The following is a 23267-nucleotide window of genomic DNA, read 5'->3' as shown; positions in this document are numbered from 1 at the left end:
TCAGAGTCTGAAAGTTCTGAGACAGGCTTGTCTCAGAACTTGTCATAATGTGAACAGTCAGTGATGCGTTGTCTTCTGCAGCTGTAGTGAATTGGATCAATGAAACTCTTGTTTTGCACTGGGATGTCCTGAGGGGGAAGGAACCTCTGGATCAATGTGGTACAATCAGCAGACACACGTTGTCCTCTGCACAGCAGGAATCCCCAAAAACTGCAGTTCCTCTTCACACCACTGTTGCCTCGGCAACAAGGCCCAAGCAAAATGTCAAACCCTCCTCAGAGATGCGTTCTTTGCACAGTTCTTCTGTTTCTGTAGTGAGCAACTCTTCACCAACACACTGATTCAGAGTACAACCCAAAGGTGGCGCACAACTATCCAGTGCTGCTATAATCACAGCAAATCAGCAACTGGAGAAAAACTCAATTTAAATCTCTCCCCCAAAGGGTTACAAAATAAAACGGCTGAATGTCTATATGGTCAGGAATGCTGAAACATGTGAATGTTAAAACAAACCAATGGCAGTAGTCTACCCAGATTATTTACTCCATTAAAAGTAGTAAAACCACATCGTAAAATATCTTGTCTAGTTGAAGTCCTGCTTCTAAAATTCTAGTCAGAAAAAAATAAAATAAACTTCATCTTTAAAATCTTTTTTTTAATTTGAAACCAAAAAAGGTCTTCCTTCTCCACCATGATCCTATTTCTACATCAAAGTCCAAACAAACTGATGATTTATCTTTAAAAACCATGAGGAATGACAGTTCTCATAAAACACTATTCTTCCTTACTTCAGTTCCAAATCAAATGAGCAAAACAGGAAAACCTCCTTAACCACTTGCTTATTCTATTATTTTTTTAATTGTTTATCTAACTTGTGTTACAAGCAGGTTAGATTTGTAACAGAACACAAAACTAACTGTATTTAGCGCTATATTTGAAAAACAAGTAATCTGATTACAGTTAATGAATATATATTTTGAACAGTTATTATTGGTGGAAAAGTTTCCTCACAAAATGTAATCTCCATTACTAAAGCTAAAACCTAAAGAAATCATCACGGAACAGTTTTCTGTCCTTACCACTTAATTGTTTCAATACAAACTAAAAAGCGTTGTGAAAACTCCCACTCTTGAGAACATCTCAACACTTTATTCCATCCGAGCACGAATGTTTATGACAGACACGCCCTATTAATCCAAAACGGCCTTTAATGGTATCAATTGTGAACTTTCTTAATATGAATTGTAAATGCAACGTATGTTCTCTTTGGAACACAGATAGGACAGTAGCTGCTGAAACTGGTTAATAGCAGCTTTCTGTTAACCTAGATAAGCATGTTGTTCTTATATTTTTACTTCATGTTTACTCACAAAACAATATAACATTCTTCAGACTAGTAGTTAACTTTATATAAGTTGTACTCTCTCTGAACTCTTCAAAACATCTACTTCTCCTGTCTCTCTCTCTCTGTGCCCTGCAGCTGCTCCTGCACAAGCTTCTCTCATCAATCACCTCTCTGTGTTTAGCCAACAGTGTGCTTTTAGCCTCGTGCAGCACCTCTGTCATGTTTAAACATGAACAGATCCCTCCTGTTTACTTACTCTTTCTTCATAAACACAATTAATGTCTACTAATGATATTACAAAAACTACCTAATGACAAATAGCACAAAATTCACAATGCAATGCAATAGTAACAATCAGTTCTCAAAACTTCTCATGAAAACCACAATGTGACGTAACTGCATCCCACAAAAACTATGCTAAAAACGACAAATTATAGTTTCTTATTTATTTAAATATCTACGACACATTGATCTATTAATTTTCAATGTTATTCACTCCAACTTCAGACCAGTCGTTGATTATTCACTCCTTGTTTTAAATTCAACGCTCAGCAGCCATTTTTGAGGCATTTTGAGAAGAAGCACAAGCAGTCACACTTCGGGCTGCTGCTTCAGCAATTAGAGGAAAGCTGTGAAGAAAAAGGGGGGCTTTCTTTAACCCCAGGTGACCACGCATTTCTTTATCTGACTTTTCTCCCTTATCTATTAGTAATTATTCACAGAAAATTATTCCCCGTACAGTCTATCCAGCTTTATGGTGCGATGTTTATTTCAACAGATAACATAATCTCTTTATCGTCACGTTTGGCCAGATAGATTTACCCCACAGAACAAGAGAACGAGATTCCGGTCCTTTCAAAATGGTTATTTGAAATTTGCGTATCTCCCCTTGGATTCACTTATAATGCAACTGCAGCTCCTATGAGACTGGAAAACATTATTCAATTTAGTTCTGGATGGAATCATTAGAAACCACTGAACTCCCCCGATGGGTTAGCCGTATCGATTTCTGAAAAAAACGCACGGGGCCTTTCACCTTCATCTTACAGTCCTCATCGCTTCACGTGGAGCTAACGAGTTAGTCGTGCGATTCTGAAAAATCCACGAGGTTCCTAACCGTTGCTTTATTAATCTTATTATTATTAGTTAGTTACCTACCTATGCTAAAATATGCATTGCATTATCTTTAGCGTGAAGACTAGACACTGAGAAATATTCCTGACAACTCTAAAAAATTTGAATATAGCCAAATCACAGATTTTGAGTGTAACGGGTATCCGTGCTTACCTGATATTTTGTATAGAGCTCTGTTTTTAGTTGTCAGAAAGTATTTCGAGGTGTCACCCCTGGACAGCTTCGTCCGCTGGCTGCTGATGTGACTCCCTCTGAACGCCCACTCGTAAACGTCTGGGTCACCACTTTGTTGGAGTTTTGAGGTTTTTACAACCCCACTCGGCTCCGCGTGTCATTTTGACGAGTCCTGCTTAAAATCATAACAGGAAGGAAATCAGACAGAGAACACCCAGATACCAGTTTAAACAATCTGTTTTAATTATCAAAGGTAATAATGCAATGCACTATAATACATTACAACACCATATAATACAATATACTAAAATCATATTGTAATGTTTTAAGAAGTAGCCGGCCCACTTCTGCCCTGTTCACTTGCTGCGGAGATCCTTCTGTCCTGACAGCATGTGAAGAGAGGCCGAACTCAGGAATCGACAGAACATATACCAGAAGACAGAAGGAAGGGGTGAGGTCAGCTGGTCATCTTTTCAGGTCCTCTCATTGGCAGACGCAAAATATGCTTTGTCACAATGACCCAGCGCTGGCCAGCAGAAAACCAAACGGGCCCATTTTACAACAAAACACATCTTATCACCCAAGTCATGTGTTTCTTTATGAAAGCCATACTTGTTAGGAATAAAACAGTCATTATCCCATGACATCCTCAGAACTAGCTCACCAACAACGCCTAACTGTCTTCATACCCCCCCCAATCATCTCTGAACTTTTATTCACCCGAAGTAAGCTCACCCTTAGTCTAAAAGGACCATTGTCTCTCTTAACTGTGTGACTAAATTCTCAAGGCCTGCAGGATGCGCATAATTAACTTAGAACGAATTTAGCCACTATATCTAATGGTTAACCAAGAAAAACACTCAAAAGGGTAATCTTTTCACTCAAAACAGAACTCACAAGTAATTCTGCATTTTACCCCTCAAAAATAGCCTAAAGCACCCTTTTGATGAAAAGGGTAAAAGTGAAAGAAAAAGACTATTGCGCTAATCTACTTTAAAGAAAAAGGGAACATTGTTTCAGGAATCTATAAAAAACCTCTCTATATTTAAGAGGAAAAATGTATTTTGTTCCTTCAACTATTAATACACAGGAATGTATATACCCACACATATATTTAGGGATAACATGATGCAATACACCTCTTATATATTGGTGAGATTAAAATGAATATACCAAAAATATGCTGCATCACATCTTCTGCATAATACTCTTCATAAACTTCCGCAATAATTATCTCTTCTAACAATTTTCTCTCAATAAGCACACAACGACTGTCTTTCCAACAAACAGATTGTCATCACAATGAAACACGTCCAGAAGAATGTCATGCAAAGCTCCCTGCCTGCCTTCGACTCTCCCTGAACTGCTTCCTTAGCACCCGGTGGTGGGCGCAGTAGGCTACTCTTCAAATGTTTCACGAAATACTTACCATCATGTTTGGTTACTGTTTAACATTTTGGTTTACTTCATGTAATAAAATAATAACTTAATGGTAAGGCTATAAAAATGACAAGGCTAAGTAATGTAATGCTAACTAACGTGCTCGCTACTCGTCGCTACTAGCTAGGTAGCTAACTTGACTATGCACATGAACATGCACAACATGTATATTACCTATGATATTACCTGATATGTCTGATCCAGCGACTCCTGGTCCTTTCATCAGACGGGAATCGATAGAAGGAGCAAGTGGTATGATCACTTTTATGACTACAACCTGGTACAAAGCACACAGGCATCTTGTAAAAGTGAATTTATTTTTAGCGATCTATAATTTATTGGAGGAAATAAATCAGTTATGAGATCTTCTTCTTCTTCGCTTTAATTACGAGTCTTATTATAAATCACCGAGCATGCCTGTGACATCACTTACGCGACCCAGAATGGGATTTGGGATTTGTAGTCTTTGTAGTAGCGTATTTTTCATAGTCTTATATTTCAGCAGTTTTACGACAAAATGTGACTTTTTTGACATGGAAATGATTGTTTAAGATTGACAAACATCATATGTGTAGTTCGTGGCACAATTCAAACGGGATCAAAAGATATGTGTTCTCTCTCCATTGAATTCAATGTAAATCTTTCGCTTCCGGGGTCCCATGGTCCGGAAGTAGATGGGCGTGACTTCGCCTCTCCATAGAGAGGCGAAGTCCCTCCCCTTCCGGTGGACCTTATTTCGGAAAAATTATGTATTGAATTAATGGCGAGAAAAATATTATCTTTCGACCCCGTTTGAATTGTGCCACGAATTACACATAGCCTATGATGCTTGTCAATTTAAAAGATAATTTTGCAAGTCAAAAAAATAAAAATTTGTCGTAACTGTGAAGTAAAACATTTATTTGTGTGAAACGCTCAATGAACTATGGTCTCGCACACGTCACCAACACCAAGATGGCCGTCACGTTAGCACATTTCACCTCTTTCTTTCAGAAGGCGAAAAGTATTAAAAGAGGTAAAAAATCACTACAAGTCTGAGCATGTTGAGAGCTGTACACGAAAAAGGGGAGTTAGTCGGTTCCGTAAGGGCCAGCATGCGGGACCGGCTTTACAGAGAAGCCCCTCAATGCAGTGCGCAATACCTCAACGTGGGCGGAGCCTCAACGCCCCTCCTTCTCAACCTTTGAGGTACGTGACGTCCCGACTCCCGCGTTGTGTCGGCTACTTACAAAAGTAACATATTATATCTGTGGGCGGGAGCCCCTCCTTCTCAACCTTTGTAACATATTATATATGTATTAACATATTATATCTTATATTATTAATATATATATATATATAGGCTATATATATATAATGATACCGGTAATATAATGATACCTTGAGGTCTGTGATGATGGCGAGTGATGTCGCCATGGCAACGGCATTTACAAATGTCAAACTCAAATTAAACACATTGACAGTCTTCAAAGCAAATTTTAATGTCTATTTGCATGTTAATTGCATCAATTATTTCATTTATGACTTCAAGAAAGGGCCTTCATATTTACTCGCTTTTTACTGATAAAAAACATGTGATATAAATGAAATCTTATAGTATTGTATTTCTTACCAGTATTTTAAAAAATATATTAAAAAAGTGCCATTATTGACAAATTGATAGAATTGACAGGATAATATCAATGGTAATATAATACTGTGAACTTAGCCATTCCGCATACTGTACTTCTACGTTTGATACTTCGAGTACATTTAGCTGATAATACTTATACTCTTTTACTTAAGAAACACTTTCAATTTAGGACTTTCAATTTTATTGAACACAGAGACAGGAATCAACAGACAAGACAGGACAAAATAAAACACAGACAGATTGTGACAACTAATACATTTTGAGGCATTAGTGAACCTAATACAGCTGATTGTAACAGTTCCCCCCCCAGCAGCGGTCACTCATGAGTCATGACCCCATCTCAATTACCAGCGGCCATCAAATTATGGCCTGTTTCTTTTGTGGAACCTCACAACCTCTTCATCCTGAAATATATTTGACAAAGAGAGGTTTAATGTTTAACACTCACACTGGTACAAGACTTTATCATTTGTGATTCAACAACTTCAACCTGCATTGCCTTTTCCTCCCGTCGCCTCTTGCAGTCTTGCGACCTCTCTTGTTCAGACCTTGGTGAAAGAAAGACAAACATAAAAACATTCATTAAAAATGATATAGTCTGGTTACAGTGTAACAAATAGTTTCAAGAATGCAAATGTAAATTGTAAAATTAAAGAAACATACGGCATGGGAACGTTTTTGAGGAGAACTAGGCACCACCTAATTTGCTGCATGTTCGTCTTGGAATATTAAAAGCACACAATCAGATGGGTCAACAACATATGTCCTGAAAAGTTTTGTATCCACAAGTGATATCAATGAAAAACTGAAATATGAAACCCTTATTTCTACATACCTCATTGAAATCAAATTGGACTCTTGCCACAATGTAAAATGCGTACTGTAAATAAAGAAATAGTATATTATGTTAGGTTGTTGTGAATCTATGGTGTTCATTGACAAATAATATTCCTCCGTTAATGTTGTTTTGGATATAAATAAATCACAGCATGTCTCAAACTATGAGCAATAATGGAGTGCATAGCATGCTGAAAGCATTATACATTTGAATACAGAAAAATAGGACTACTATATGTATACTGTATATCCAGTATCTTACCATCAAAACAAACACCCCACAGTTGTTCGAGAACCCTTGTCTTGGTAGGCCCTGTAGTGTGAAAAGTAAAGTGTCAAAAATGACAATTGCATCATACTCTTCAGTAGAATATCATCCACACCAAAGAGGCTTCTCAATACTCAAATGTCCCCTCCTCGACTCCCCTCCTCGGTTCCCCTCCTCGAGATTTAGACCCGCCCACAGGAGATGCGAGCGGAGGACCGAGGAGGGGAACCGAGGAGAGAGGAGGGGAAGCAGCAGACGTTTAAAGAAATGAGAACTCCTCTCCTCTGAGCGGTCATTTTAAAGAGACGTCCGTTCATTATTACGTGGCAACAGCTGTCGAGTGTTTTGTCATAGCCATAGACTGTATATATAAATGGACGTAGTGTCCGTGACGTCACCCATAGGATTCTGCAGAGTTGCCGTGAAGCCCTTATAGTAGGCGGAGTCGGCCACTAACGGCTCGACTGTGACGTCAGAGTCTAATCCCGCCTGCTCCAAATAAGGGCAAAGAGGCGGAGCCGAGGCGGGACCTGCTGCCTCCAAACTGGAAGTAAACAGAGCTAGCTCAGGCTATAAGCTAAGCTAACATGAAATACATGCATACCAAGTTACTGCAAACAGTGTAGTTCCCCTATATAAACGTTACATTCATAATCAAATGAGACAATCTGCAAGAGAATTAGCTATATTTTGTTATTCTTAATGCTTGTCATTCACACGTTGAGAAAAGACGGACTCCACCGCCCGGACCTAATGGAGCCGCAGTGGGCTAGCTCCGGGACGCCGGCTGGAGCTAGCCCCCTGCGGCTCCGTTAGCTCCGGCGGCCACCACTGGGATAATTGGGTCACCTATTAACATTTGCTCCCGTTTAGCATTATGGGCGTCATAGCCATAGACTATAAAAGTCTTACCCAAGGCTGAATCATAAACTAAAATGTATATGTATGCATAAAGGGTTACGTCCTTAGCTGGCTAATAAGTAACAAGCTAAGCTACCAAGCACACAAACACCTGCGAACGGGGTTAACATGTATAATATTATCATTTTAGACTTCTTGGAAGTTCTGTTAGTACATTCAAGCGCACAGCACGACATTTTAATTGTCTGGTATTTGTAACAATATTCCCTAAAAGGCACAATCACCACGAACACGGCTAAAGCTAAAGGGTCAAGTACTATGACTAACTAACGTTGTAGCCTCTATGGTTGTAGCCTAGCAGAGTGGACACGTTGCTGTTAGCTGACAGTGAGGCATGTACGTGTCCATCAACGTGACCACGCCCTAATTTATGCAAACACGTTAAGACCTAATATAAATAAAAGGGTCGTGTTAGAAAACAATTCACTCACAGATTCATAATCATGAAGGTGGAATCTCACTATATCGATAATAATATGTATTGCATCCATGGGTAGAAACATGTTTTTTTCTGCTGTAAAGTTGGGCATTTTAACATGGGGTCTATGGAAATTGCTCCTTTCTGCAGCCAGTCCCTAGCGGCCCATGTATGAACTGCAGTGTGTGGCACTTCCGTATTGGCTTCCCGGCTGTTCCCCAGAGTTTGCCGCTTGGTCATAGCGCTGTATCTCTGTTAGATCAGCTGAACATTGTTCCCCCACATATTTACTTTGAATTAATTGAGAGTGCGGTATAATGAGACAATAACAGGCTACAGACACACACACAAATATATTTATATAAATATATACAATTTAAAGTATGAGAGCACTCTCATAATAACGTAACACAATCAGAGACTGGATATATCCCCCCCTCTCTCTGGTCGCTGAAATGGGGAATTGAAATTACGGGCCAAAAATTGTATTTACAAGTAGGCCTATTAAAAGTAAGCAGAGGACACCAAACCAACTGAGACCCGTCTGTCCGCCGCATTTACGCACTGTACAACACACACCTACACACTGTACCACACACACCTACACACTGTACCACACACACCTACAGCTCCTAAAGCATAAGCCGTTGTGTATTTTATTATGTGAAGCAATGGTCTTAGAAAAATATCGACTCTTTGTTTGTAGATATCTACTAAACTAAAGCAAATAAAGAGAGTAGGCCTGTTATACTGAGTGATATATATTATACACACTGCTCTGCTTTCTGCACGGACCTTACAGCTGTTTTCACTGGAAACATCGCGACGCGATGAAAGCAGTTTCTAAAATAATATCCAGGGGATGCATGCATAGCTGTCATTGGCTGAGATAAATCCGGCCGTGCGTCACGCCTCCACCGTTCCCGGAAATGCATCCGTGGAGGAGCCGTGGAGGAACCATCAATGTATCCTCGGTTATAGCTCCTCCAGAGAGCCTCCTCGACGCTCGATGCTCGGTCCTCGGTGTGCATTTAGAGAAATGAGACGGCCTTCAAAATGGCGCGCTGAAATTCATTTCCGGGTCACTACCGGAGGACCGAGGAGTCGAGCAGTCGAGGAGGGGAAATTTGAGTATTGAGAAGCCTCTCAAGACTTGCCCAAGGCCCAGAGCACAAGATCTGAGCAAGGTTTCTGTGAACACAATGCATGTGAAAGTTAAGAATAGGTACAATTTAATTCAACTTTATAAGTACTCGAAAATCATGCAGAAAATATTTGAACACTGTTGGAACAGGAACAAACTTGAACTTCCAAAAAAAAAGTCATTAAGGGGTAAAACAGAACAGCCCCGCTGTCAAGTGGCATCTATGGTTCTGTTGTTCAATGCCTTTTATTTAATACAATGTAGCCTATCCCATGTTAGTTCAAATAAAACAGAGCCATAGATTAAAAAAAGATAGACAAGTGGTCTAAAACAGAACTACCACTGTCCGGATGTGATGTAACTGTGCGCCAAAAGACCTGAATGGTTTGGTGCGACTATCATCTCTCCAGCCAGTATCACGGCAGTGGCGGTTCTACAGGGTGGCACAGGGTGCCAGCTGCCACCTCAGAAAAATGCCTTGCCACCCCAGCTGCCCCAGTTGGCAGCTTTGTTTTGAAAAAAAAGTTGTGGCTCATCGGACATTTACGAGAGAAAATCTCTAATGTCCGAGTGCAAGTGAATGCAGCACAACACGTGAGCCTTGTACCCCTCCCCCGGCCCTGGAACGAGCGTGGAAATATGATTGGCGGCGATTTCATTTGAACGGGGGACAGCGCAAAACGAAAAGCATTTCGGATCCAAGTAGAAGGAAGGAATGAGGTATTTGCGGTCAGTGACGGCGCCAGGGTATGGCTGGGGTAGGCTACAGTAGTGATGGCAAAATGAAGCTTTGAATGAAGCGTCGAACCACTTGGACAATTGTGTCGGAAATAGGTTCATTTCTCGAAGCTTCAGTTACAGCGACCTCTGCTGGCGAAGTGCAAGGCTGCAGTGGGTTTAACGTATCTTTGCCTTGAAAAATATTCGATGCACACACACACAAAGACTGAATATCATGTTCTATTTGCAATTAAAGATTGATAATTGTGTGTATTGGGTTATTGAGAAGAGACTAGAGAGTGCTAGACATGTTTTTGGGAGGAGAGGGCCTTTTATCAGTTATTAAAGTTGAAAAGCAATGATTAAAATACGTCAATTCCGGGCTTTGAACCAGCTGCGCGGAGGACATCGCCGCATTCGGGCGGCCGGCTCTATCCACTGGGCTAACTATTCCTTAACATATTGAACTGTTTTTATATTACTGATAATTGTCTTTTTGTTCACAACTTCTCCACATTTCGAAGTGTTTCCCGAGCCAGAACGACCTATCTTACTTCCTGGCTTGCTCTATAATGATATCAAATGCAATAACAACAACTCAACAGCAACAACGCAAACTACGACAACAACCCACACATTGTGCATTGTTTAGAGCGGTCATAAAGTGTTGAAGCACTCAAGTTTGAAACTGTTTCAACCTGTCACCTGTCAGAATCGAGACGAGGCAGTGCATTGAATCGCGTGAATGGACCGTGAACCAGTCAGTTGATTCATTCAGGAAATGAAGCAGTTGCTGCTTCGGACGTCACATGTCACGTGATTTGAAGCAGTTTCTGCTTCGGACGTCATATGTCATGTGATTTGAAGCAAGCTTCGAAGCACTGCTTCTATGGAATAGGAAGTCCAGGGTTGAAGCTCCGTTCGAAGCTTCAGTGTCAAACTGCCATCACTAGGCTACAGCCATACCAAGAAATGGCTTAGCCCCTGACAAATGATGTTAAGGTAAGCAAAATAAAGTCCGCCAACTCGCGGAGTAAATTGCACAGACAGCAGTTAGTAAGATTGATTTCAGTAGCCACTTGTCTGGAAATACCGAAGACTAGAAACGGTTTTGAAAACTTTTGTCACGTAGTGATCGTCTTCTCAATAGAACATCTTTGATAATGTCTTCTGGCCAATCAGAATCACGATAACGGCGTGGTGTTGTTGCAGGAAGTCCCGATACATCGATACAACATTACGTGTTGATAGAAATCAACACGTAATGAAATAAGACCCCACGGTTTGATGATTGATAGGTCTGTGGGCTGTCTTTCATTTTGACATACAGAACAATGGGGGCTATCCTCCCTTATCCACAATGTAAAGTAATTCACACAGCCTCTTCCCTCTTCTCTCTGTGAGGAGCAGCAGGTTCAGCTTTCAGAACAAAGTAACAAAAAACACCATTCATTTTTTTTTCCAATATGTCGTGAAGTAATAGATGTATTTATTTTTCTTCTCAAGAGAGTACCAGAATGTGTATTTTACGTTAGTATTTCAAAAAATCTCCTGGGGGAGAATCCCCCCAGACCCCTGCAGGGGTTGGGTTTTCAGCATGTCAACTTTTTCACTTGTAAGGGAAATTGCAGGATTGGCTCCAGGTCGCCCTTTTTATTTACTACAAGACAAATGTGCCTTTTTATTTCATACAGTTCAATTTGGATTGAGACAGGAAAATAATCTAAACCTCACGAGTGGCGTTTCACTGTCAAGGGGAGCGTGTATGTAATTACATTGCAAATACTAACTTGAGCCCCACCACTGTATGGGTTAGCCCTACCATAGATTACCCAACACAAATACTCTGGCGCCGCCACTGTTTGCGTTCTACAATGACACTTTACCCCCATGCCCGGCGCCGTGGGAGGGCATGGGGGTAAAGTTGTAAAGTCAAGGTTGTAACTGTTTGCAATGAAGTTGTGGGGCGCTGAACTGTTCTTTTGATTATTTTGGTATATGATAGTAATTACTTATCTTTCAAATTTCAAGGAGGGTGAGCAAGCATCTTGAGGAACATTCATCATTAACTCCTCCAAAAAATATAGTTTATTTAATAATAACACTGAATATGTGAATCATAACAGTGATTAACAGCTGATAGGAATAATATGATTGTATGAATATGATAATATTAACAGACAAACATCGATGAGACAGTTAATTAATGTACTTATTGCAGCAGTCTGCATTGATTTGGTACCCCTGCTGGTCTAAGAGTGAATACATTAAATAAGGACTAATGTTGTTAGTAAATTGCCCTGGGGGTCAGAACAACACACTGAAGCAAATGTGCCTGATTTACCTTAGTTTCACAACTAGGATTCATTTTCACCAAGGTGTCTGAGCATTTAGACCAGTTATGAAAACTGGCCAAAAGCACTTCCTGCCGGACAACTTTCTTTGTAGCAGGAAAAGAAAATGTCCAAAGTGTGGCCGGGTAACAATTGAGTTCACTATTCTTTTAGGTAAGAAAGATAGAAAGTAAATGTGAACACTACTGACAAACAAGATAAGTAAAAGACCTCATTATATAAAGGCCCGTTTTCGGTATAATATATATTGTATTATAACTTAATCTGATGGATAGATCTGAAGCTGAGGGAAGTTAAAAGCATTAGCCTTTGGATTATAGTGGAGTCAAAGTATTGGAGTAGGTACACTTAGTTATGGTCCGCCACAATTTGGCACCAAACAGCATACAAACAAGATTTTGAAGCACAAATCTTTGGGCAAAATAAACCACACATCACAAAAATGATGCAAGGAATTATTTATTTACTGATCTATGGTCACAACAACAGAGACACATATCACAAACAGTTGAATTCATCCTGAGAACACATGATGAGGTGACACAGATCACCAGGAGGCTTCCTAATTGGGGCGGACCTACAATTACTATTTACTTTTTGGCCAACCATCCAATTATTCAGAAAATGAAGGGGCAAAATATTCTTCAAGGTCTGCTTGGGCACGGTTACTCTTTTGCCAATATGGTGATTTGTTCATGAGGTACTTTTAACACTTTTCATGTCCACATTGTACATGTTGCCTCATGATAATTATGAGCAGCAAACATATGCACTCTCTTAGAGTGCTTGATCAAGATAGTTTAGGGAACAGAGGGGTATTATTCTATCAGTGATACAGACATAAAAACACATACAAATGTATTATTAAAATGATTTCACTATCACCACTGGACAACACACAGGCATGTTGTCCAGTGCAGGCAAGTCCTTCTTCTATTCATCCATGAGTTGGCTTTATTGCAGTGGTGCGGGACTGATGAAGGAGGAAGAGCAGAAAAAGGAAGATGGAGGTGTTGCGTCTGTGGAGAAGAGATTCAGTCACATTCAGTTTGAAGAAATGTATATTCATTAAGTAAATTGTTACATCTTATAACAGCAGAGTGTCAAGTCAAAGTTTTCAGATCTTGAGCAAAATAATGTTTTATTGTGACCAGCAGAGGGAATCATCATTATACCTGAACATGTATAATATACTTTATTATGTCTTACTGTAAGAAATATCAATATCAGAGTTTTCTTTCTGTTCTCGTTTCATGTCGTGCCTGTGTTGCTTTAATAACACAGGCTTTATTGTCACATATATTGTGAAGTTTAAAAAAGATGATTAAAAGCTAGTCTCAAAGAGGCAAGCTCACTGGCTTCACATAACGTTATGCTTGCGTCTTTAGTCAACCACTATAGCAGTTGCTGATATGTACAGCTTCCACTACAGGTGAGGCGTAATATATTTCTGTATAATTGTCGTATTTTTACTTACCATATCTAGTCCACGCTTCTCTTCCCTCTGTATATCACTGCAGAACAACAGGTTGAAATGACATTAGAGAAAAATAAAATAATTTTACTTCTTAAGTTAAATAATTGTTTGGGTGGTTACGGTGGAACTTAAAATAGAGTTATGAATATATTTTTGCATATTATAACACTCACCTGTACCAAGGTTGCTGCCTGCGCAAGAGACTGAGAGGGCAGGGGGAAAAAAGGTTGAAATTCAGTCAAAAATGTTGTCAATCACTTTTAAAATGATTCAGCTATGCCACCTTGTTTGTCCTGTGGTGCTTGAATCGTCTTTACTGCTGTTGTGCTCCCGAATATAGAAAGACATAAAATCACTAGTGCTAAAACTTTTCCGTTAAGAGCATAAACCGAGGGTTAACTTTTAATATAACAAACAAAAGGATACATTAGCTCCAAACTAAATTCCTATATTATTTATCATCATAAACAACTGTGAGAGATGTCACAATCTTACCTGAGTAGATCCTCTGGGCGCAGAAGAGGACTTTGCTGCCCTCTGGTGTGAGCGGAGCCACCACCACAGTGTAGACATCCCCACACTGGATGTTGGGAACATCACAGCTGCTCTCCCAGGGGGAGGCGGTGCAGGTGTAGTTGTTCCTGCTGCTCACCAGCTCTGTGACATAGCTGTGGGTGCTGCCAGCACCGCGCCAGTGCACCCGCAGAGAGCTGTGGGCCATCCCATAGAGCCGGACGCCTGATGGACAGCAGGCACCTGAGGGAGAGAGAGAGACATGAAGTGAGGTTTCTGCAGTGGCTTTATTGTCTGAAAGATAACCAGCCCTTTCAAAGAGAGCATGACAACACATTTTTTAATTTTTGGAACATATATTTCACCGATCTGTCAAATGTTAATCCTGACGCACATGAACAAAGCAGTCAAGAAATGCCTTTGAATTTAAAGTGTATTTTGTTGTTTTACAAAAAGGGTATGCACTCTACTGTTTAGTGTGGGTGTCAGAGCGCCATCTATTGGGCCACGAAGATAATGCTAAATGGTTAGATTAATAGAAGTAGGCTTACATTAGTCAGTAATTTACAAAACTATTTATAGTTTTTTTATAGCAGCTACATTTTTTTAAACATTTACTTATGTTTTTACTTTGGAGGCTTGTCCTCAGATTTTTTTTTAATCTTAAAAAGAACTACAAAAATGTGAGAACCCCTTTTGTACAAATAAATATAAAAAGCGTTTCAAATCCAATTTTATTGAAAATGATTAACAGATTCCTACTTTTATATAGATACATACCATAAACAATCGTCTTTGATATGTATTGATTCTTTTTTTATAATAAAAGTGTCATGTCAGTGCTTTCTGGTAGATACACTACAGTTGCAATGTATTTTCTTTTCATTGGAAGAAAACCCAATCACTCACTGGACGAGTAGCCCTCATAGGAGCAGTTTGACCGGCGCCCGCTGTGGCTGATCGCCTCCATGGTGACGGTGTAGTTGGTCCCACAGGTGATGCATCCCATGAGGCAGTGGGAGTCCATGGTGTGGCAGCGGGCGTGACCACGCGTTGATGTTAGGGAAGTGATGAATGTATGCGCCCCTTTAGCGGGAGACCATGACACATTGCTCATTGCCTGCGTCACCTGATCCACCGTCAGATCCACCGGGCAGCACGGTCCTGTAGAAGAGGATGATAAATGTGGTGTTGAGGAGTGGAACACAAAACTACCGTCTGTATCAAAATCAGAATCCCTATATTCGTCCCACAGAGGGGACATTTACATTCGTTACAGCAGAAAAGAGCAAAAGACAGCTTGATATTAACTAATAAATCAGTTTGTATTACAAATATATCGGTGTTCGTATTCCATGTTGAGGAACCCTGAAGGTGTTCTTGAGGCTGTAGGTGGCGCTACACGTCACTAGCATGCTATTATATTGTTGTTTTTAAGTCCTTCCCGTCCATCCATCCAGCCATCTTCTCCCGCTTATCCGTGGTCGGGTCGCGGGGGTAGCAGTTCCAGCAGAGAGCCCCAAACTTTCTTTTCCCTGGCGACATCAACCAGCTCTGACTGGGGGATCCCAAGGCGCTCCCAGGCCAGCGAAGAGATATAATCCCTCCACCTGGTCCTAGGTCTACCCCTTGGTCTCTTCCCAGCTGGACGTGCCTGGAACACCTCCCTAGGGAGGCGCCCAGGTGGCATCCTAACTAGGTGCCCGAACCACCTCAACTGGCTCCTTTCGACGCGAAGGAGGAGCGGCTCAACTCCGAGTCCCTCCCTGATGACCGAACTTCTCACCTTATCCCTAAGGGCGACACCAGCCACCCTGCGGAGAAAACCCGATCTCGGCCGCTTGTATCCGCGATCTCGTTCTTTCGGTCATGACCCATCCTTCATGACCATAGGTGAGGGTAGGAACGAAAGTGTTCCTTCCCGTGCTTTATAATAAAATGGTTCAATCACAACTTTTGACCACTCACCTGTTTCCAACAATTCAGAGTAGCTGGGTAAACTCAAGCCTGCGGGGCTGGTTGCTATGACGCTGACTTCAAAGTTAGAGCCACAAGGAAGGTCAGTGATGTCGCAGCTGTTTCCGTCTGTGTTGCAGGTGCGTGTGCCGTCATCTCCCGACGCTGTCACCGTGTAATTAGCAAGCCTGTTGTTTGGAGTCCAGCTGACACTGAAGCAGGAGGAGTTTCTCTGAGTCAACATCAGATTCATCGGCATGCATGGAGCTGACGGGTGGAGGAAAAGAGGAATTAAGAGCATGATCAAACCTTTGAGACTACTCCACATACAGTACATGAGGAATGGATGTAGGCCTATGTGTAGTTTTAAAAGATACTGTATAGCTCTCTGATGACCAGTCTAGTTAATAATATTAGATATCAAGCATTTGAAGTCATTCAAAACTTTTTTTAACTGCTGTTTAAATGGGAAATCTGAAAATGAAATAAAGTGGAAAACTTTACAACTTCAAAATGTAACTGGATATTTGCTGGATACATGTGGGCACACGTTTCCTACCTGTGATTTGTGTGTGAGCTTTGCATGCCCGGTTGCATCCGCTGATGTCGTTGCAGGGTGTCACCACCACGCTGTAGGAACTGTCGCAGCTGAGATCAGAGAGGGCGCACACCGGAGCCGTGTCGTTACACAGGATGACCTCTGAACTGTCTGCAGCTCGAGTCTGGTACAGCTCTGCCCCCCGAGAGACCGTCCACGTGATCTCAAACGTGTCAGTGCTCACGGCGGAGATGGATACACCCTCTGGACAACAGGGCACTGAAAGACACACAGGGGGTGTGATACACAGAAAATCATGAATTCAAATCTGTCCCCTCAGTGGCTACTTACAGGTGGTGTAGTTGAGAACCTGTCCTTCAGGACTGCTGCCAGCCTGGTTGAAGGCCATCACAGACATCAGGTATGTGTGGCCACATGTGCAGTTGTAGGTGCAGCTCCTGCTGGTGGTGTTGCAGCTCTCCTCTGCACCGTCTCCTCTCTTGATGAAGGCTGTGTAGCTGTTGACGTGAGTCACCGTGTCCCAGGTCAGCGTGCAGCTTCCTTCTGTCGACTCCACAACAGCCAGAGACTGTGGGGGGCAGGGGACTGACGGACAGGACAGCAGGGAGTTTAGTCATATTTTAATGACTGAGGGTTTCAGAGCAAACTAATGCTGCCATCATTTTTTTTATCCATATCTAGCACTAATGTGTTAATGTTAGAATTCTACGTATAAAATAATAATGTTTCTCATTAAACAACTAAATGTAATCATAACTCTTGTAGCGAAGTGTATGTTCAAAGTATGTTTTATTTCATTGCATATTAGATTTAATCTATTAAATTGAAGAGAAAATTAAGACTTCTGATGGGAAAAAAAAGCGTTATGTATTTTATGTTTGAAGAGAATGTGAAGATGGAATCATCTTATAGATGTCTCGTAAACAGATCATAAATATGCAAAGACGAATAGATTTCTAGTCAACTTTCAAAGTAAACCATTTTGATAATCCATTAATGGAAGGATCAGAGGTTCAAATTGATCCTGTAGTCACATTTATGGCATCGAAGTGTAAGGAACTTTGGATAAAAGTGATGCTAAATAAGATGTAATGAACTAAATAACTTCCAACCAACACTTATACAGTATCTTGTGATTAGTCCAATACGCCTTGCATTATTATGGCTTGCTCATTATATGTCTACGGTGCCCTATTACAAACAGATAGTTCACAAGTGTGATCGGAAATAAATGTAGTCTAATACTCACAGGTGATGAACACCACGGGGCCGGATGGATCGCTGGGCCCGGCCTCGTCGGAGGTGCTGACCCGGCCGGTGTGTACCTCTCCGCAGCCCACTGGAGACAGGGTGCAGGAGCTGGATGTGGAGTTACAGGTGAGGTTCTGGTCGCTCATCACATGGTACTGGAGGGACCCAAAGACCCCCTCATCCCGTTCCCAGGACACTGAGATACCGGCCAAACCGTTATTCATCACCATGGAGACATTGGCAATAGATGGCACAGCAGGTCCTGTGAAAACATGCCCAATGATGCATTAAATAAAAGTACACATAAAAACACACTAATAAGAGGAGTAGTATAATTAGAGTAATAGTTTCTAAATTACTCTTACCAGTAATGTTTTGTGAGGGAAATGTTATTACTAATAATACTGTATTCATCAGATGGCTGCCGTTCTTAGATATAGATTTCACAGAACAAAGGGTTTTAATACTATTTCAAACAACTTCAGTCATGTTTTATGTAGCTTATAGAGGCTACATCTCATGATAATCATTTGAAGATATATGTTTTTACACACTAAAAAAAGTTCTGTGACTGTGGCAAGTTTATTTAAAATTGCAAGCCTAGTTAATATTTTCTCTTATCACTACACGTATAATATTTCTTACATGATCAAATAAAAAAGGCACATGGACTCTATATACTTATAGGAGCAATCATGGGTATTTCCCACACACAGAAAAGAGTCTCGGTGCACGCTTACTTGTCATCTGGTTGATGTACAGACTGTCCTCTCCCTGGCGGCCCTCGGGGTCCCAGGCGAAACCCTTTATGACGTAGACTGAGCCCATATCCAGGCTGGAGACGATCCAATTGGTGTTGGAAGTGTTGTGCTTGATGATGGTGGTGTTCCAGGCAAACTTGTACAGAGACAGGCTGTACTGGACAGCGTTGGCAACAGGAGCCCAGGACACAGTGATGCTGTTGTTGCTGGGAGAGGAGGCGGAGAGCTGAGGAGGGGGGCAACACTGTGGAGGGGGACAAAGTTTAACATTATGAAGCAATTAGGGCAACTGTACTTTGAGTAAATATGTTTCTCTTGACTTTGATTGTTGCTTACTTGTAATGTAAGATGTATGCTTTTGAAGCCAAGTCTTAAGGGAATAAATATCTTGAGTCATGTTTCTGGTATGTTTTACAGCAGTCCTAGTCAAGCCCTTGCTTTTTGTGAATCAAATTTTTTTATTGTCAGTAGTCACAGATCCAAGCAGTGATGTCAGAATGTGGGCTGCACCCAAGTATCAGCCACTTCAGACTTTTATGCACCAACTACAAAATGAAAATCATAGTTTTCATGTTGTTCATTCAAGGAAGCAAAATCAAATCAGAGGTGAATAATGGCAAACGGCCAACAAAAACGATGCGACTGCCTGTAGCATGTTATTTTTTACTCATGTGGATCAGATAGTCCCCTGGGCCCAGGAGTTCAACACTTTTAATCCTCATCTGAACAGATTTGGATTTTGGGTAGTTCAAAACCAAAAAACAGGATTAGGATCACTTTGATATCCAATCAGATCAGGAAATCCAAGCTTTAATCTGGATCAAATCTTCAAAACGGGTAGTCAAACCGAAAACACAGGATTGGGATCAATTTGATCAACAAACTGGATTATCCTGATCCCACCAGAGGGGTGGATCTCCAGTGGATTACCAGAGCAAAACGTACTGTACAATTTATTTTAAAATATGTTTCAATTTAAATAAGATGGCAAAGTTTGTTAACTGAAATAATACACAATTTAGCCTTCATGGGAAATACATTTTATGTTTGGTCACGTTTGTGGTGGCCTATTTTGTTTTCAACCAAATGTTGATGACATAAATGTTTATGCTCATTAAAGTATCACAACAAAATTGTCAATCACAAATGTAATTTAGATTAAAGTAAAATATCTTCAACAAACAAAAAAAGTCCATCATCTGTCATCACCTTTCAAATTAAAAAATATAATTAGACATTATAGATGTCTTTGCAACGTGGTCTCTTGTCTTCCTTGTATTATTTTTCATATCCACTAGATGGAGATCGGTAGGATTAAATCACTGATATTCAGGATCTAGTCATCTTGAAAAGTCGTAATCTGGATCAGGGTGATCCTATCCTGAATTGCTTTGAACTACTGGGACAAAATCTGGCCGAGTTGTCTGATCCTGGATCACAAAACATGGGATTTCAAAATCTGATCGGATCTGATTGAGATTAAAAGTTTTGAACTCCTGGGCCTGGGGATGGAGTAGAGAGGTGCCAGCCATGTTCTCAGGATCAGGTCCTCCTATTGTGTTCAACAGAGAAGGGTCCGGTATATTTACCGTCTTTACTGGAAAGACCCTAAGCCATTGAGCGGTAAGAAAAACCCTGGATTCTTTTTGCACAAAAACTGAAGATAATGTGTATAATTCCATGACAGGACTGTATACTCTGCTAAGAGACAATTAAGGAGATCAAGTGACTTCTACAGGGTATGGAGACTGAGAAGAACAGCGCATATTGTTTCTTACTGAATATGTGACTCATTGCTATAATCCAGCCCTTGGGGGTTAATTGTTTACCCACTGAATACATTTGAGGTTTTGCTTCTCAATCTTGAATTATGGACACAAACGCTACAACAGTACCTGTCTTTGCAGTCACAGGGGAAGATGGCTGGCTGTGGCCTCCACTGTTCACAGACATGATGCTGAGTGAGTACTCTGTGTACGGGTCGAGGGACTCAATCTCAGCGGGGGAGGAGGACACGATGTTTTCTCTGATGAAGCGGTTGGGATTCTGCAATCGTATGATGTAAGATGTCGCCCCGGTCTTCAAGCTGAAAGACACGATAAAAGTCTTGCTGTCCTTTGACTTCACTGTCAGGAGGGGATCCATCACCTCAGGAGCTAAAAGATTCACAAGAAATACAGTTTGACGAGATACTACACCTTCCCAGCAATAGTTGGCAATGCAATCCATCTTTTTACCCACAGATTTCAGGGCAAAATATTTATTTTGTGTCTGCAACGTCAATTTGAATGCTGAATGTAATAAAATAAAACTATTTGCTTAAAGAAAGGCTTATTTAAATCATGAGGCACTAACAGTGACTCTTCTGTGCTCCTCATCAAAGTATAATTTAAGTGTTTAAATGTACACGTTACTTTAGTTATTCAGATAACAAATGTTTAAAAAACATTCTGACTGTAATGTGTATACACTATATAGACAAAGTATTGGGCCACCTACAGGAGCTTTTATGACATTCCATTCCAAATTATTGGGCATTAATATGAAGTTGGTCCCCCCCTTTGCAGCTATATTAATTTCTGGAAAGGCTTTCTACAAGATTTTGGAGAATCTCCATTCTAATTCATCCCAAAGGTGTTCAAGTCAGGGCTCTGTGCGGGTCAGTCAAATTCTTCCACACCAAACTCATCCAACCAGGCCTTTATGGACCATGCTTTGTGCACTGGCACAGTCATGCTGGAACAGAAAAGGGCCTTCCCCAAACTGTTTCCACAAAGTTGGAAGCATAGAATTGTCCAAAAATGATGAAGCATTAAGAATCACCAGAAAAACAAACCCATAGCATTATCCCTCAAACTTTACAGTTGGCACAATGCAGTCCGGCAGGTAACGTTCCCCTTGGCATTCGCCAAACCCGTCCATCAGACTGCCTGATAGAGAAGCGTGTTTCGTCACTCCACAGAACACGTTTCCACTGCTTCCAATGCTCTGCATGGCAGCACTCCGCAGTTATCGAGTCAGCAGAGCTTTGGCGACTATTAAGCACTCTGCGACCCCGCTCTGTAACTTTACGTGAGTTGCTGTGGTTCCTAAATGCTTAGACTTTGCAATAATAACACTTACAGTTGACCGTGGAATATCTACGAAATAAAACATTTCACGAACTGACTTGTTGCAACGGTGGCATATTACAGCACGTTCAAATTCAATGAGCTCTTTAATAATAAATTACATTTATAAGGCGCTTTTCCTGGTGCTCAAAGTGCTTTAGAACGACCCATTCTTTCACAAATGTTTGTAAAGGCAGACTGCAGGGCTAGGTGCTTGATTTGATACACCTGTGGCAATGGGACTGAATGAAACACCTGTATTCAATGATTAAGGAGTGTCCCAATACTTTTGTATATACCATAGACCTATATATATATATATATATATATATACACACACGATATATTTTATATATATATATATATATATATATAATTAGTTTGCCCGAATATCACAGAATAAAACGGTAGGCCTACTGTACTAACTTAACTAAAACACATGCACCGGAACGTTTTTTTGTGTGTGATGAAACTAAACAATAATAAAACACTCAGTGAAGTGCTTTAACATCACAAGGTTACCTCACCTGAGGAAGAATCGATAGTTCCAATGTTTAGTATCTCTTGAGCATTATCCAGAGCTGCAACTGTGAATGTATACATGATGTTTGGGGACAGAGAGTTGATGGTGCCCATCACTGTGTTTGGACCAAACAAGGCATAACCAACGGGGTTGCCTGGGGAGTTCTGGGGGGCGGCGATGACCTTGTATGAGCTGGCTCCGTAGACCCTGGTCCATCTGAGAATCGCGCTCTTCGATGTTGCAGAGAACACGGATACTTCGATATCTGATGAGAGAGCATCTTTAAAGTAGCCTACTTTTTTACAACCTGAGAAATTGATTCATTTACAGATATTATGTGCAGATATTTTGTGCCCTTTCATTCTCATATGAAAATGATATTACCATCTGCAGTGTAGTTATGGTAACATATAAAATACATAGGCCTACCTTGTGCTGCAGCCTGCAAATGTAGATAAGAAAATAATAAAAACGGTTATGGATTTATATGAAATTCAAGTTCCTACTACTTGACTGTAACATTGTATCACTCCTTTTTAAAAACAGGATTTCTGAGCCTAAAATGAAATAAGCAAAATTACTATAACACATTTTAGTCCGTTACTTTACCTGTGAGCATATGCTCAGCAAGACAAAAATCGCTGGCCACTTCATATTTTCTTGAAGTAAAATGACTTCTCTCCTCATACTATGCAGCTTCTGTTGGATTCAAATGCTTCTCTCTTCAAG

The 23267-nt window shown here is 40.7% G+C and overlaps 1 protein-coding gene and 1 long non-coding RNA gene across 2 annotated transcripts; both read right to left on the bottom strand.

The window, feature by feature from the left end:
* Positions 1-5890: 5890 nt before the first annotated feature.
* On the bottom strand, positions 5891-6884 carry LOC117542366. Its single transcript, XR_004568420.1, has 5 exons — positions 6826-6884; positions 6562-6606; positions 6390-6445; positions 6217-6274; positions 5891-6130 (listed from the first exon to the last, which is right to left on the bottom strand). It is a non-coding gene; the product is annotated as an uncharacterized LOC117542366 (long non-coding RNA).
* Positions 6885-13179: 6295 nt separating this feature from the next.
* On the bottom strand, positions 13180-23267 carry LOC117542376 (fibronectin type III domain-containing protein 7-like). The gene is made up of 14 exons (XM_034210000.1): positions 23148-23267; positions 22968-22980; positions 22543-22803; positions 20793-21061; positions 18885-19149; positions 18143-18406; positions 17224-17478; positions 16894-17151; positions 16347-16601; positions 15288-15542; positions 14361-14621; positions 14039-14068; positions 13866-13902; positions 13180-13407 (listed from the first exon to the last, which is right to left on the bottom strand). Exons 1-13 carry the CDS (start codon positions 23223-23225, stop codon positions 13871-13873), a joined length of 2496 nt encoding a protein of 831 aa, XP_034065891.1. The 5' UTR covers positions 23226-23267; the 3' UTR covers positions 13180-13407; positions 13866-13870.

Source organism: Gymnodraco acuticeps, unplaced genomic scaffold, assembly GCF_902827175.1.
Source record: "Gymnodraco acuticeps unplaced genomic scaffold, fGymAcu1.1, whole genome shotgun sequence".
NCBI lineage: Eukaryota > Metazoa > Chordata > Actinopteri > Perciformes > Bathydraconidae > Gymnodraco > Gymnodraco acuticeps.
The sequence above is the reverse complement of the archived record's forward strand: the minus strand, read 5'-3'. Positions and strand labels throughout refer to the sequence as shown.